This window comes from Drosophila suzukii, chromosome 3, assembly GCF_043229965.1.
Source record: "Drosophila suzukii chromosome 3, CBGP_Dsuzu_IsoJpt1.0, whole genome shotgun sequence".
Classification (NCBI taxonomy): Eukaryota; Metazoa; Arthropoda; class Insecta; order Diptera; family Drosophilidae; genus Drosophila; species Drosophila suzukii.
The window spans coordinates 62517650-62534170 of NC_092082.1; the positions used below are offsets into that span (position 1 = coordinate 62517650).

At 40.3% G+C, this 16521-nt stretch overlaps 2 protein-coding genes across 3 annotated transcripts; one reads left to right on the top strand and one right to left on the bottom strand.

The window, feature by feature from the left end:
• Positions 1–2142: 2142 nt before the first annotated feature.
• Positions 2143–6849, bottom strand: Jhbp2 (Juvenile hormone binding protein 2). Of its 2 annotated transcripts, XM_017069369.4 has the most exons (7): positions 6798–6849; positions 6361–6439; positions 5265–5383; positions 4831–4952; positions 2647–2780; positions 2436–2588; positions 2143–2370 (listed from the first exon to the last, which is right to left on the bottom strand). In XM_017069369.4, exons 2-7 carry the CDS (start codon positions 6425–6427, stop codon positions 2216–2218), a joined length of 750 nt encoding a protein of 249 aa, XP_016924858.3. In that variant the 5' UTR covers positions 6428–6439; positions 6798–6849; the 3' UTR covers positions 2143–2215. The 2 variants fall into 2 exon arrangements, with proteins under 2 accessions (XP_016924858.3, XP_036674936.3); XM_036819041.3 differs by having other exon boundaries at positions 6361–6827.
• A 4477-nt stretch (positions 6850–11326) lies between these two features.
• Jhbp1 (Juvenile hormone binding protein 1) lies at positions 11327–14840 on the top strand. Its single transcript, XM_017069341.4, has 4 exons — positions 11327–11566; positions 13123–13232; positions 13866–14280; positions 14342–14840. Exons 1-4 carry the CDS (start codon positions 11503–11505, stop codon positions 14491–14493), a joined length of 741 nt encoding a protein of 246 aa, XP_016924830.2. The 5' UTR covers positions 11327–11502; the 3' UTR covers positions 14494–14840.
• The last annotated feature ends 1681 nt before the right edge of the window (positions 14841–16521 follow it).

Sequence of the window (16521 nt, forward strand, 5' to 3'; positions counted from 1 at the left end):
CGTGTTTTATAGCAAAAATTACGCTACGATTTACATGAGAGCTTGGGCAAGCTGTGGACTGAAAACACACGACGTAGAACTTGCACGCCCCTGCCACGCCCCCTCGACGCCCCCTCGACGCCCCCTCCCCCAGAAATCGCCAGGTAAGCTTGAACAACTAGAAAGAGATGACCAACTACTTATACCGAGGGAAAGAGAGAGAGGGAAAGAGAGGGCGGCCAGACGCTAAGCAGCTACTGTTTAATAATTATAATAGAGATTGACTCCATCCACATTAATGTATCTCGGTGACAAACCCAAGCAGACGCAGTCAGGCGAGCGGGAAAATTATCAGTTGGCCGGGAAAATGCAGACTGCAGGTCAAGCCGGAAGCTGACACCATAACGCCGACGTTGCTACCCGAAATGTTTCTCCCAGAATATGCACTTGAAAAAAATATGCCTTGAGAATGTATTGTAGTTGCATATTTGTACAGATTATTGTCATTTCAGCTTCACCTTGCAGGATAATTAAAAGAAAACCGTAGCAAAACCGTATGGTATACCCCTTACTCGTTTAACTAACTTAAAAATACATAAGAAAGCGTTCGATTGAAGGCGAAGAAACGTCGGTGCCTACAGTTTTATCTACTTTACATTAACATCTACGGCACAGACCATTTTCTTGAAAATAGAGTCCCAATAAAATAAATAATGGCCCGATTAAAACAATAATCCATATCTATTGACTAGGGAAATCACAACTGGTGCGCCGTGTGGACTTAAGAGTGGGCGTGACACTCTGCTAAAAAATTTGAGCAACGCAAGAATCTCTTAAATTTGCATGACTAGTCCCCACTTCTAGCTTTTATAGTTTACGAGATCTTGGCGATCATATGGACGGACGGTCAGACCGACGGAAATGGTAAGTTCTACTAGGCAAGTGATCCTGATCAAGAACTTTATAAAGTAGAAAACGCTTCCTTCTAATATACCATTTTACTAAAATGAAACGGTTAAACATTTTAAAGGTTTTATCAATTACTCAGAAGGGTAAGATAGAACTATGACAAAAGCAATCAAACATTCATCTGAAAAAAAATTGTAAGAAAATTCCCAAAAATCCATGTCCATTCAGATGGACAGGATATTTTCGTAGTAAAAATACTTTTTTACCTAGTGATTGACTGAGCTTGCCTAGGAAGCAAATGTGTATATACAAATACAATATACAAATAAATTCCTCCGAGTGTAGTGATCGCAGTGAGTGAGGGGTCAGTCGCTTGGTAGTTAAGCTCCGGTCCAAAATCAAAGGGCAGGGGCCAGGAAGATCGTTCTAGTCGCTATCGTGCCTGTCGTAATTACGCCACGCGAACATCTTTGATGGGGAGTCGTGTGTTGACAATCTGTTAACTTTGGAAATTGTGCTGCGCGGATTGCACAATGAATGGCGATCCCCTGGCGAAAAGCTTTCCCCGACTTGAGGTCTGGGAAGACAGCTAGGACTGCCTGCCTTTGACATGGTCCGATGCGGAGGCTGATTGTCGAGGAAAATTGTCGAGATGCACGCAATTTGGGAGCCAAAGATAATTTCCCAGGCCTCATCCCAGTGATAGCTGCATTAGATAAGTTGAGGTGAGCTGCAATGTTTGTTGCTCACTCACAGTTTATTATTCAATCGGATGTGATGCCCGTTGGTCATGGGGATTGGTTCAGCCAGTTATGGGGATTTAGGCGAGCAAGGGTCGTCTTCATAGGGGTTTTTAAGGAAAAGATCCACACTTTCTCCAAAAGCAAGAAAACTAAACCAGCAACGGGCAAGGAAAGTAAGAAGACTAAGACTTCGACTGACTAAGACACGCGGCCCTGCGTTCTTGCTTTTCCCAGTCATAAATGTTTTTTAAACACTTTCATTATTATGAACATTATAAACAATAGTGAACCCTTCTTCTTTCATCTCCTGTTACTTGCGAACCTTTTCCCGCATTTCTCATTCATTCAGATGAACAAGACCTTGAATTAGCGTTACAAGCCTGAACAAGCCGGGCAGCTAACGTGCATTTAATGATAACTCCGACCCCAGTTGCCTAATGCTTAACGACTCTGATGATATAGTAACCAGGCTCGGGTTACGCAGCACCCGTTTTGAGTAAGAGCCATCCTCGATCGTCTTTACTTTGTTTATTTAGCTTGAACTGGGTGCAATAAATTAGGACTTAGGCTAGGGAAACTACATTCTAATTCAGATTGATCCACTCGTCCAGCGGGATCTTGGCGAAGATGCGATCCATGAAGTTGCGAATGACCAGAGTGAGTTTGGTTCTGAGCGCCGGCTTCATTTCCTTGAGCAGCTCCTGGGAGTTGGAGTTGATAAACAGGTTGAGGGCAGCCTCTGTGGGAGATGACAGATTTTCATATTTAAATATATACACCACCTTGCTTATCGCTACCACTTACGTATGACAGAATTGCCATTGGCGATGTTGTCCACCCCCATTTGGATCTCCTTCACATTGAAGTCCATCTTGACGGAGTCCGTCGTCAGATAGGTTCGCCCGTCGGGTCCCTCGTTTGCCAGCGCCTTGAAGTAGATCTTGGCCTTCACTCCCTCTGCGTGATCGAGAGTCATTAGTAGAGCGTCATCCCAGCCCAGAAGCCCGGTACCCACCATACTCCCCCCAGTAGTCGCCGGCTCCGGAGGCCTTCACCAAGATCAGAACACCTGTGGATCTATACTGAGCCTTGACGCGAATGCGGGGTATCTCGCACGTCAGCTGGAACTGCAGCGAGTCCAAGTCGGAGCTGCAAAACAGATACAGAGATATGGATGTTAATGGGCGCCCCTAATGGCAATGACAGTGACAATCTGCGAAGTAATGAGCTTAGCGAAAAACTGCATTTCATTCGGCTCATTCGAAGATGAGCCGACTATTTTTGTCGTATCTTTTCAGCCTTGAAGCTCTCTTAAGTCTAATTTTCGATATCAAAGAGAATACGGTTGGAGCCGGTAGACCTTCATGTGGAGAAGCCAATTCAATACAAGAAACAAAGAACAAAACGATAAAGTCTGAATACCCTTGTAAGAACAAGACAGCTATGAAATTTCCTATTTGGCGAAATTTTAAATGCTCGCATACAATTGCCCGTGTTCAAGCTTTTTTAAAAAATACTCAATTTTGAAAAGACTTTTTTTAATTTATATCCAATGGCTGAATGCGTTTTGAGTACCCTTTATCAGGGTAAGTAGCCACAGAAATCGAAACCGATATTGGAACCGGCCCAAAGATTGCTTTCCACTTAGAGAATCTAGCGTTGGCACACTTTTCTGGCTCGATGCTTGGTCAACGATCTGTGGGCCAGTCGTCTTTACCTGTGCCGTGTTTTGTCTCTGTCACTCGGAATCTATTATTTTTGCCAACTGAGAGCCAAGTGCCTATAGCCAAATTGACGGTCGACGGCGTTGCAGTTGTTGGTACAACTATTGTTGGTGGAACTGTCGTTCCAAATACCGGAAAGTTAGGCTTAGAGGTAGAAAATCTGAGGCCATTATGGAGATAGGGAGAGTAGCTTCTTTTAAGTGTAAACTATTTTTAACAGAATGAAATACAGTTTGGACCGTATAAAACTTTAGATTGTACAACAAAATGCTTATGACGGTGGCTTAATATACTAATTTAAAGTTTACAATATAAACGACATATTTCGTCAAAAAATTACAACTATATTTAAATTGATACGATTGACTTGTGTTTGTCTTGAGTGAGAGCTTTGCTCCTATATTTTTGTTGGAGTTATTTCCCCATTTTAAAAAACTCCCCATTAACTGAATTAATCGTTAATTTTCATTGAAACACATTTCCAGCGAACCATTGTAATATATTCATATATCTAACTATTTCCAGATAAACCATGGCTTTGAGTTCCCAGTTCTCTCATGCAACCCAGAATAGGTAGAGCCAACCAGAATGGGCAAACACCTTGTCATCGATAATTACGCATCACAAATATATTTAAATAAAAAAACCCGTGCGAATGCAAATTGATCTGGGCAAACATAAAGCGTTCAAGTAAGAGTTAAAGAACCATTGAAATGCAAATGGGTTATTGCTCAATCGATTTCCCATCGTGTGCCAAACGTTCTATCCATAAATCAAGACTATGAGCCATAAGGTATTCACAAGGCTTTGGCAAACCCCGCCAAATGAGTGGAAACTGCGCTCGTTCAAATGAACTCCCACAATGTTGACAAAATGTTAAGTACAGATCGCGTGCTGGGCGACACTGATTGAGTGGCCAACTGGCTGATTGACTCACTGGCCGATGCACTGGGCGGTTAAGCGAATGAGCAGCAAATTAAATTATAATAATAAGGGAAACGAAGTTCCTATTGTCCCCCTTAGGTAATGAAGACCAATATGTGCATTTAGACTATTCCAAAATCATTTGGTCCGGGACTTTTTTAAAACCTCTATGCTGTTTAAAATGTATTTTAAATTAACGTATTTGAGAAGTATTTTGTATTGAATGTACTTAATCTTGACCACTGGGTAATAAAGACTTGACTATTAAATTCAATTGTACTGGAAATTGCTTTACACGGGAACTGTGCTATTAAGAGTGCCCCAGCAAACCTCATTAAATGGAAATTTTAATAGACATCTAGAACAATAATTTGAAGACAATTAAAGCCGATTAAGTCTCCGACACGAATTAATCAACAATTCAAACGTGAAGAACTTTTATCAACGGCAAAAAATATCATGTCTGGATAAGTGCAACACTTCAGAGCAAATTTGAACTTCAAGCATATTTCAAACATTTTCACTTAGTATTAGGGAGGTGGTTAGCTTACCGAATATTGGTGACCGTAATATTGCTCACACCGTAGGCTTGAATATTCCGGAAAAGAGCGCGATAGCCATCCGGACCACTGCCCAGCACAATGCCGATCTCATCAATCATCACGGGTTCGATCTATCAAGGAAAGTAATTTGATTAATTAGGATGTGGTAGTGAGGAAGTTCCCAAAATCTAAATCAAACCCCCTCTTTAACATAAGATACAGATATCCCAAAAAAAATACATAAACTTCAAAGATAAAGGGGGCACAATGATACGCCATTATATATAAAAGGCACGCAAATGTTCTTCGTTGCGTATCAAACTTCTAAGAAATATATGGGGAACTAAAAACCGATAATAAATAACTAATATTCGAATCGTCTCTACCGGAAATATTATTTATTTCCAAGTAATAGGAAATTTCTCTTAGGAAGTTTATCTCACCTCATAGATGTCCAACTCGGGAACTCCCTTCTGCAGGTAGTGGACCAGCTTGTTGCCACTTTCCCGAAGACATTCATTGATCTGAGCCTCATCACGGGGACATTGTTGCAGGTAGTAGGCTGGAAAAGATAGAGTTCGCAGGGTGAGACAATGGGTTTAAATAATGCATGCAGTGGTCTCTAAATGTCATGTTTTGCCTTTTCCCAATGGGCTCACAATGAAACTGAAGATTCGCTTTCCTGCCGTTAATTGCGATTCCCAGGTGAATGCGTCAGCTGACGTGGCTTCAAGTTCACAATTACCTCGCCGATCTCACAATGATCGTTGTGAACATGTTCGGTCTGAACGAGTCCCTGGGATGGGACAAACTGGTGACAGGTTTATTGCAGGGTTAATTAACGTGGTGGTGGTGGGAAGGGTAATGTGAAAACCAATCGAATTGCGGGTTCAGGGGTAGGTTTCCCTAGGGTTTGTTATGAGCGTGTTCTCTGTAACTTAACGCTATTTGAATGGTGAATTTTTGGGGTTTCGGAATTGTGAATTGGTTCTAGCTTAATATTTTTTATTATTTGACTTCTTTCTGTTTAATCGCTTAAAGCTAGGAGTCCAGCTAAAAGCGATGCTACGATAAATTTGTACTTTCAGGAACAAGTTGTGCAACAAAAGAAGTAAAACTTTGCTTGATGATTTCCGAGATGGCTGTTCCAATTTTTAATGAGGCTGTAAGCTTTTTAGTGCCCAATAAATGGAAACTTTTTGAAAACATATCCTCCACTTTATGGTTTCTCTTCTGTCTAATTTTATGAAACCGGGTAAAGAACGGCTGAGCCTGAACTATTAACCCAGGCTATCGTGGCCATCAATTGCCGTTCTGGAAAGTACTTGTCCAGATCCGGCACTGGTCGACTTTCGTTGTTGCCAAGGCACGTCTTTGGGGAGGGTAATTAGTCAGTGCCAAATCCATGGGCCACTTAGGCCAAGTTGGTCGGTGGACGTGTCTAAGGACCGGCTGGAAAGTCGGCGCCGCGATTGATGTAACTTAGAAAGCCGCGGCCCAATGGTATCTCACATATTATACGGTTTGATCGGTACTTACGCTGTTCCTGGGCCAAGGTGGTGCCCAGCACAGAGGCGAGCAAAATAAATCCAATCTTGAGGCACATTTTTCGGTTCGTCTGCATGAAAGTACAAGTCGGAAATTATAGATGGGCGCTGTTTCACTTTTTGCAAGTTTCGTAACTGATTAGCACGTTTTGACCACTCTCTTCAGTTTATGGATAGACATATGTTAATTTCGGTTAGATGACGTAGTTGGCTGCTCTTTACGAGCGAAAGTGAAATGGTCGGGAAAGAATTTAAGACGCCGAAATCCGAAATCCCAATGGGTTTCACTTTGGAGCGGAAATTCTTTCGTTTCGGGTTGGAAGTGGGTCAGAGAGCCAGCCCACAACCAGTTCACTGTTTGTTCTTGAATAAAGAATCGGATTGTCTTTGTGTGCCGTGTTGTCTTCTGCTTTCTTCGGCGGCGCTTACTTTACGTCTAACTTTCTCGCGGCCCGGCTGAGGAATGAGCTCGAACAGCGTTGGTCCAAGCCATTTAAACCAAGAAGTCGGCCCGAAAGCGCCGACAAAATGCAGCGAAAGAGCTGGCGAAAGGAAACCGAACAAAATGCCTTTTTGCCACACCCAGAAATCGGGCGTAGTAGACAATTCGTCGGCGGTATCACGCTGAATGGTAAAAAAATTAAAACTTAAAAAAATAACGATTACTTAAATGCAATTGTCAGAAACTCTAAATAATTTACCCTAGATATGTTCTCCATGACTCAAAAAGATTTCAGCCCTTAACATTTTTATTTTGCAGTCTTCTTCATTACAGATTAAGTTTGAATATTGTATGGGAGTTTCAGTTTTGCCAAAGTGGGTTGGCTTACCTGAGGAATTTTCCATCTCGATTTGATAATAACGTAGACAATAAAACCCTATCTACCGGTTTGTAAGTTTTCCTCTGTGTATAGTTGCGGGTAGCAATTTAGCCGGGGCTGGCGGCCTGAAGGTTAAGTTTAAAGGGTCTCTGACTCGGAGCCCAACCTCCCACAGTCGCGATTGCAACTTGGTAATGAGGCTGCCATGAATCATCCGAGCCGCTTGGCATCATTAGCGATTCTCCCAGTACCGTGCTCTCTCTCGTTTTTCACCATTTGTTCTTCTGCCTTTCAGCCCTATTGTGGGCCGCAGTTTCAATTGTGGCCAAAAGGTCAAGCCGTGCGATTAGGACCAAGAGCTTTCCAAGTGCCGAGTGCGGTAATGGGTACTCATTATCCCCCATACGGGCACACAGCCAACCACACGTGAATTGAACCTGAGAGCCTGAGAGTGTGTTAACCCTAATAAATCAGAAATGTTTACTTGCTGGCAAGTCGAATTGTTGGTATGGAGACAAGCCCCCGGATGAAATGCAATTGTCTTTTAGAACTTTTCAGGGAACTTTATGGACTGTCAGGAATAATTTCGATTATTGACCATTGTCTCTTTTGCATTTAAATTGTAAATTTGAGGTGGGAACACCTCGTGATTCGTGAGGGGCTCGTAGAGTTTACGAAAAAAAAAATCTCTCCAGTTGGTTGTATTTAGTAATGAACCAAACGTGATACCAAGGAGTACGAATACATAGAGGAGACATGTCATACAAAAGAATCTGTCATAAGGGGTCCTAGCGGTGGAACCCGCAGTATAAGCGTGGATTCTAGTTGGAATCTAGTTGGTGGCCCTGCTTACCATTTGGCTTAGAGGATAACACATCTGACTACCCATCCAAGTTGTATGGGGATCGAATTCCGCTGTAGACTTTCGATTTCTTTTCCTTTGTTTTCAATTTGTACCTTTTAGTTTGGTTATATTTAAAAAACAAAACCATTTTTTGTATAATTCGTTTATATGGTATGCCAAATTTTGTTCCCTTTACTGTAAGCCAAGCGCCCAAAAGTATGCCATGTAGAATGCTTGTGTAAAAGGAGATGTGTTTTACATTTTACATTTTTAGCGTCACTCGAAGAAAAAGCGGGTAAATGGAGTTGAAGAGAAAGAAGAGGTTGGTGCTACCAAATTGCAAAAATATAACTCATAATTATGGAAGAGGAGGAAACAAAAAATAATTCAAAACATGATTAAAATATTATTTAAAATTATTGATATATTTATTTTTTAGCTTTATAAAAGTGACAGAACGAAAAGGGATTATAGAATAAATAGGAGAAGAGAAGGGTTAGAAAGTCGCAAACAATTTTAAAAGGATTAACTGAAAATTTGCCTCTGCAAAACAGGGCCCAAGCTTAGGCAATTTGAAATCGTGAAAGGTGCCTATTTAGTCGATACGGAAATAAGTTCTTCATCTAGTTCTATCTGCTTGCCCATTTTCCATTCCCCCATACCCAAAAAGTACAACAAGCGGTGTTATCTATGAGTTTTTGAATTTAATTCGATCTTACTTAAAAGGTCAATTTATATTTCTTACTTTACACGCCATTGCTTTCTATTAAAGATCATTATCAAAACATATCTCCAAAACAAATTTGTTGAATATTTGTACCAACGCTAACGACATAACCATTATTCTGATTCGGATTTTCCAGATACTTTTACTCTTTTTAAAAATAGCACATTAAAACTTCTGGCCCCATCATACAAAATTCCTAATGCAATATATGAGAGAAACTTTGGCTTAATCCTGGCCTATATATGGTAAAACATTCCAAACTTTCTCATTTTCGCCAAGTCAACTTTAAATGCTCAATTAAATGAGTACGTTCAAAACAGAAACCCACATTTTGCTCGCAAGCTCTGGGCTGCGTGTGGAGAATCGCTCTCAAGGTCAAGGTGGATTGGTGACTGGGTCAACATCAACTAAAAAACCACTCGACTGTGAATGCACTTGCCAATCCCATCCCTTTGATCCGATTGGTTGAATGACACGTTTCTGGGTCACAAGGAAGCTGAAGCCATAATATTTCTAAATTGAGTGCGAATTGAAAGTCATTCTAAGTCGAAACTAGTAAAGTGTCTGTTATAACTGGTTTGCCAATAAGCTGTGTTAGTTCTTATTCAAAAAACTAGATTCCTTCAACTGTCTTATAGATCATTTTGATAATGGAATTTCCCATAATTTTTGGTGACATTTACTCAGCTCACCTTTGCACTTTCCCACATATGCTTAGTCACTTGGGCAATTAACACGACGGTTAGTGTGCGCGAAGCATCAAAGTCAGGTGGGAATTGCTAGGAACAACAACATGAGTAAAACAATGAGACTTTAAAAATGTTTTTCTTCCTACATTTTGCATTTCACTGCGCGTTTGTCATTATTCTCTGCCGTCTTTTGTAGAGATACATATACACACAGATGTGTATTTATAACCACATTTATTCGTATTGTGAATAGACGTGACAGCAGGCTTTAGAATCGGCGAAGAGGCCTTTGTATAACAAATAAGACTTCCCATCGAGTTCGCCTATACTTCCCCATAACTCTATTTGTTTGTGTTCAGGGCCATTGTAAACAGTTTAAGAGTTCAGTATGTTCCGATCGCAGTGCAAAGTGTGGTTCAACTAAGTGCCTTAGTTTCCCCGCAAAATTATCTGAAGATAACTGGAACACAGAGAAAAAATATTACTGATCTTGAAAAGAATTCAACAGTTCTTCTCACTGCGTCTTTCGATGTGGTGTACCATGTTTGACCTTTTTATGACTTTAATATGATTTGCTTATATAAGCGTTGCATGGATAATGTGGCTGGTTGCTTACTGCGTGGCTTAATAAGTCATCCAAATTGGTAGACTTTCCTAGCAGCTAGGAATACTATTCAGACTGGTATATCAGGAATATGGTAGTTCTATGCTGGAACTCGTCCGCTCCATGAATAATTCATTTTGAGCGTGAGGAGAGTATTCGAAGATCAACAAGTAAAAGTAAATTCTACTTCAACTAAGCAGTTTTAATCAACTGCTAATAAGCAAACATGTTAACTATCCGATGTATCTTTGCAATATGAGTCAGTAGTTGGAAGGTCAATTAGCAGTGAAACAACCAATTACTTGAGCTGTGACTTAATCTTATCAAGGGAAGATGTAAATGATCCTCTTGATCAATGTAAAAACGTCAAAGAATTGTTTGGTTAATAAATCAAAAATGGAATAAGGAATGCTTAAGTCAAACACCATTAAATTATATAATAAATACCATTTATTAATTAAATAATTACGGCAATCAATAAGATCCCGATCATTTTGCAAGGTAGAGTATTCTAAAAGCCATGTATCTCTGATTTCGAACCGCCTTTAAAGCACACATCTATTATCTCACTCAAATGGGCAATTAAAGCGTCGCACACATTTTTAATTAGAGGCGGAGACATTTTCACGAGTACAGGTAATTTGGTTTACTTGGCCAGCTTGCCTTGTTACGGTTTTAAGAAGTCTTATATTCTACTTATCCCAAGGCTTTTAGAGAAAAAGGAAGCTACTACATTTTTATGAGGTCCAAAGTGCTATCTTCTTGAAGATTTCTAAGTTTGTTCCCCGGATCTTTGCCACATTAAGCATATATATGTTAAGATTATTTATGTTGATGAGTAATTAGAAGTGAATAATTTCTTTCGCAAACCGCAATCAGGGTTGTATTGTGGTCGCTTAACAGAAGGTTAACCATATGTGAAGTTCATCAGGTGGTACCCTAAACACTCGTTTTGAAATTCTGCACCTCTGCATACAGGAGGTTGCGAAAATAGAATTGCCTAATTGCTTTTTATGGCACTCGGCAAACAGGCAAACACCAAAATCTTGCACAGTAGTCAAAGAAGTAAAGAAGAGGGCACCCAAGAAGCGGCATTACATTCGGTCAGTCAGTCAATAAGCCCAGGCCTCTCGGGCCCATCAGATACTATATACCCAGATCGGCAAAGTTGAAGTTCTCTGCCGGCGCAGACGCCGACGGCGGGATTTGAGCTCGGCTTGGTTTGCATCTCGTTTTATTTCCCCTGCGATCTGCAGCTTTAGGGGCTTTAAAATCGGCGATCGACCGGCAACCAACTCGCAGTTTAAGTTCTCAGCTTCGCGGTGACGGACGTTCGACCACTTCACTCCCAAATAGTTTAAATCTTTATAGTTTCCGACTTCGTTGCGTGTTGCTGAAGATTAATTTTCATATTTTGTAAATTGCTTCTGAGTGATTTTTCCGCCCAAAATGATTAAATCTGTGTGCCTTATAATTGTGATTCAAGCGCTTTGGATAGTGCAGGCTGAAACCCGTAAGTTGGGGTAGATTGCTATTTAAGTACTAAGAAATATAACCTGGATTTAGTTAAATATCTGTTCCATGGAAAATAATAAGCAGCGTAGAGTCATAAATCAATTCTGAAATTGTAGAACCTTGTTGTAAATCCTCAATTATTTCCAAACAAGTCCAGCTCTATTTTTCATGGCATATTTTTGTTCAATAGGACATAAACCTGATAAGATGAAACATTGATTACTATTTAGAAAGGTAAATATATGTAATGAAAGTGTTAGTACTACACAATAAAGAATGTTGAATAATGGAGAATGTTCGTATTGTACAGTCAGGGCAAATGGCATAAATTATATTACTAGTCAATGTAAAAAAACTGCTACATGACACCGAGAATCTTGCAATTTCTCACAGCTTGCTCCCAACCTTTACTTAAGTTGTTAAAATTTCTGTAAGTTTTATGACCTGTAGTGAACTGTCATTTCCCCGTAAAACCGATTTGTTCAAGACCCTTAGACCCTGAGGACAAAAAGTTCACAATTTAAATTTTTAAAGAAGTATAGTTTTCTAGTGTATTCAGTCGTATTTGTAAGCAATGAAATCTACAATTTTAAGAGTTTCTTAGCACTCGACCTGCCAATTATCTCACTAGCTCAGTACGGTTTAGCACTTTCGTTGGTTTTTCACACCATGTGTGTACATAGAACACAATCGCATCCAGTTGAATATGTCAGATGTCAAGTTTGCAGCCAGTTCTTTGGGTCCAGCCCCTAATTAAAATGTGATAATTGCATGAGGTGACACGGTTTTGTTCCACAAATGAGCGAAACAAAACAAAAAAGAGGACAAAACCCCGGCTTTTCAGCCGAAGCCTCTCTACGAAGATTCGCTTCCGCATCGCACTCGAAATGTTGGGTATACAAATGTAAGCACTCAAAATGCAGACTATGAACCAAATCCATAGTTAATTAACGCGAGCCGTGGCCGTTGAACAGCCTTCAACTTGAAATCTTAATCGCTCCCGCTGCAGCTCGCCTTGCCGTCGAGTGGCGCTAATAATATAGCCAGGCATAATGGCCGAGTTAATGATAAACCAGCTACAACCTTATGGCCGGCTGAAGCCACGAATGTGTGTCATGTGCCACAGAATCGCGGCTCAACAGGTTCTAGAGGTGCACTTCTTGGCAACCTTGCCGTCGAAACTAAACCGAAACTGAGCCGAATCGAGATCTTGATTTTGATCTCGATCGGTTTGGAGGCCGCAGTGGCTGCGAGTTTGTTTTTCGAGCTCGTCTGCAGAGTCGATGAACTTTACAGGAATTAAATCTGTGGTTGTTGTTGATCTTCCATTTTGTTGACACTTCTCAGTGTTTTTCTTCCGAATGAGCTAATAAAAACCGGCAAGGAAAACAAAATAGGTACTTTTGTTTTATAACCAAGCAATTAAATATGATTACTCACTTAAAAAAATTAATTTTTATCAACGGATTACACACTTAGAAATCAATTCAATTACAGTCTTGTTTGAAATTATTACCATGAGATTATGCTAATTACTTTTCGATTCTCTTACAGCCGCTTATATCAAACAATGCCGCAGGGATGATCCCAAATTGGTGGACTGTTTTATTGGAGCTATTGAACACTTGAAGCCCTACCTGGCCAATGGCATTCCCGATATCCAGGTGAGTGACTTTTCTCTTGTAGTTCATTAGGTAGTGTACTTTGCATTTGCTCTTCCTTAAGCCGTTTTCTTTGCAAACGAGTTTTCAGTTACATAACATGCATTTCAAATGAAAGTCACTGGGACTTTTACACTTGCATAATGTGTTTGTTTCGCGAAAAAACTTTCTGCACAGTGGTGCAATATGCATGAGTATCTTGAATCAAATATGAATATATATACAATTTGTGCAATTGTGCGTAATACATTTTATTCGTTTACCATATATAATGTTATCGACCAATTTAAGCAACTACTCTTGAGGACGAAAGTTACGTATTTATTTGAGCAACAGAAGTTTCATTATTTGTGTTACAGTCTTAACACGTGTTTTTTCTGTTCTAATGAAACTACAGAAAGCTTCATAGTAAGCATGAGTCATTGTAAAAACAAAACAAAATATACTACTTGCTGAAAGTGTAATAAAAATAAAAATATATGATCAGTGTAAGGCATGATTAGCTTATTGACCTGCCACTTAAATTACAGTACTTATATACTCGAATAAATTACTCGGTGTAACTTTAAATATTTAATTAAAGTTCGAATTCAAATTAGTCATAGTTATCTACAAAACAACTCTTTCCCCTTTCAGCTGCCGTCTGTGGAGCCTTTCAAGATGGATACTCTGGCCTTGCAGCTAACAGAGGGTCCCCAGGGATACAAGATCACTTTGAAGAACATGGAGGCCTTCGGGGCGAGCAACTTCCAGGTGAAATCCCTAAAACTCAGCGAGGGCAGCGAGCCTTTCAAGGCCAAAATCGTGATGCCCAAGCTGAAGATCGAGGCAAAATATACCAGCTCCGGGGTTCTTTTGATCCTGCCTGCTTCCGGAGGTGGAGACTTCCACGCCAATTTCGAGGGTGTGAGTGCCGACCTCACAGGAAAGACATCGATACACGCGTCCAAGGGTGAGAACTATCTGCACATCGATGCCCTCAGCTTAGTTCTGGATGTTAAGGACGTAAAAATGAGCATATCTGGTGCCTTTAACAACAACCGCATTCTACGTAAGTCTCGACCATTTCACTACAACAAATTGAAATAATTAAACCCTTATTCATCCCCCAGTGGAGGCTACCAATCTGTTCTTACGCGAAAACTCTCAAGTTGTTTTGGAAGCCATGCAGGCTCAATTGCAGAAGAAGCTGGCCAGTGAATTTGGCAAACTTGCCAACCAGCTGCTAAAGAACGTTCCTGTCGAGCAGTTCTACGTGGATTAGGCTTAGATGTTCCAGATCATAGTTCGTTAGTCTAAACTAAGATTTATTTAAGTGAATATACTATCTAACGCTATGAACGGTATGCATCAGCGTCATAGTGATAATGGCGAAGTCCGTCGGAATACTTCAATACATGATCAAATACAAATGTGGCAATCTGGCATATGGAAATAATACGAAGTATTACTAAGCTTAAATAAAACTCCCGTGATATTCTTTCTGCCCTAGAGAGAACGCTATAGTTGAGTTACTCAGCTAACCAATTTACCTTGTTAACAATTTACCCACTTTTCGCGCGTCTATAGATATTGAGAAAAAAATAAAATGAAATTTACACTGAGAAAGAACATAGGCCCTTGTAGAATGTGCATGTAAAATGTAACTCAGCCTCATGGGCATTTGTGGGCTTTAGAGTGGGCATGGCACTGGCCTGAAGAAAACACGGAGTTAAAGGAACCAACAAAATATTTTTTTGGTCTCTAAAAAAATGGTACTTTAATATTAAATGTTTACTACTAAACAGTTACATTATTAGTAATAATTAATATAGTTACTTTTACGTGATGTGTGTATTTTGTTATTGGAATAGTTAATAGGTAACCAAGGAAGAACGCTATAGTCGAGTGCCTCGACTATCAGATACCCGTTACTCAGCTAAAGGGACCAAAGGGAAATGGAGATATGCAAGCAGCAAAGCGCCACCTACCGGCGGTAGACAGATTTAAGCGTTATGGGCGTTAGTGTGGGCGTGGCAAATTTTTTTTTGGATCAATCGATAGGTATTGACGAGACCAATACATTTCAGTTAAAATTTTTTATCTAGCAATAAAACTGTGGGTTTGGGCGGTTTGTGGGCGTTAGAGTGGGCCTGGCAAACTTTTCAATCGATAGGTATTGATGAGAACAATACACTTCAGTTAAAATTTTTATTCTAGCATCAAAACTGTAGGAGCCACAGTTTTGGGCGGTTTGTGGGCGTAAGAGTGGGCGTGGCACATTGCTGAGTCAAACTTGCGTTGCGTAAGAAGCTCAGAAATCTGCACGCCAAATCGCAATAGCCTAGCTCTTATAGTTTCCGAGATCTCAGCGTTCATCCGGACAGACGGACATGGCTGGATCGACTCGGCTAGTGATCCTGATCAAGAATATATATACGGAAACGCTTCCTTCTGCCTGTTACATACTTTCCGACGAATGTAGTATACCTTTTACTCTACGAGTAAAGGGTATAACTATCAAAAATAGTTCTCCTAACATAAAATCGTTGATAGAAAAGTATACACCATTGACTTTACAAACATTCTCTAGGTTGCCGATACACCAAGAAAAATTAAAAACGATAAAAACCAAGAAATTCGAAATGCGTCCTTTTCAATAAGTACTGAATGGCTTAAGAAATGTATTGTATCATTCAAACGGCTTTTAAATTACCTTTCCATTGATGCCAAAAGTTTACAAGAAGTAAGTTCAAATTATGAGTATATTTTACTTTTGTTTTGTCAAAATACTTATGCCGACCAGTGTACTAGATTCGTCGGAAACTTTTTCATCCCCATAAGGTATATTAATTCTTGATCAGGATCACTAGCCGAGTCCATCTAGCGCAATATCGATTTTTAGGTTATTGAAGATGGCCGTGAGGGGAGGGCATAGAAAAAATGAGACTTGTTCAATGCGAATTCACTCTTTAGTTTTTAAGAGTGCGGGTAAATTTATTGAGTGACGTGGAAAGTGATGAAAAATTGGAGGACCTGCTCCGCGAATTCGATTTAATCAAAGCCCTTCCCTACCTGGCAGTTCCACAGTTCGGCAATGACACAAAATCATCCGCAATGCCGGAAGAGCCGAACACAACGGAGGCATAGCGCGTTTTTAATGCTGAACAAGGAAGAACGCTATAGTCGAGTACCTCGACTATCAGATACCCGTTACTCAGCTAAATGGAGATATGCAAGCAGCAAAGCGAGATTAAAATGCGCCACCTACCGGCGGTCTACAGATTTAAGCGTTATGGGCGTTAGAGTGGGC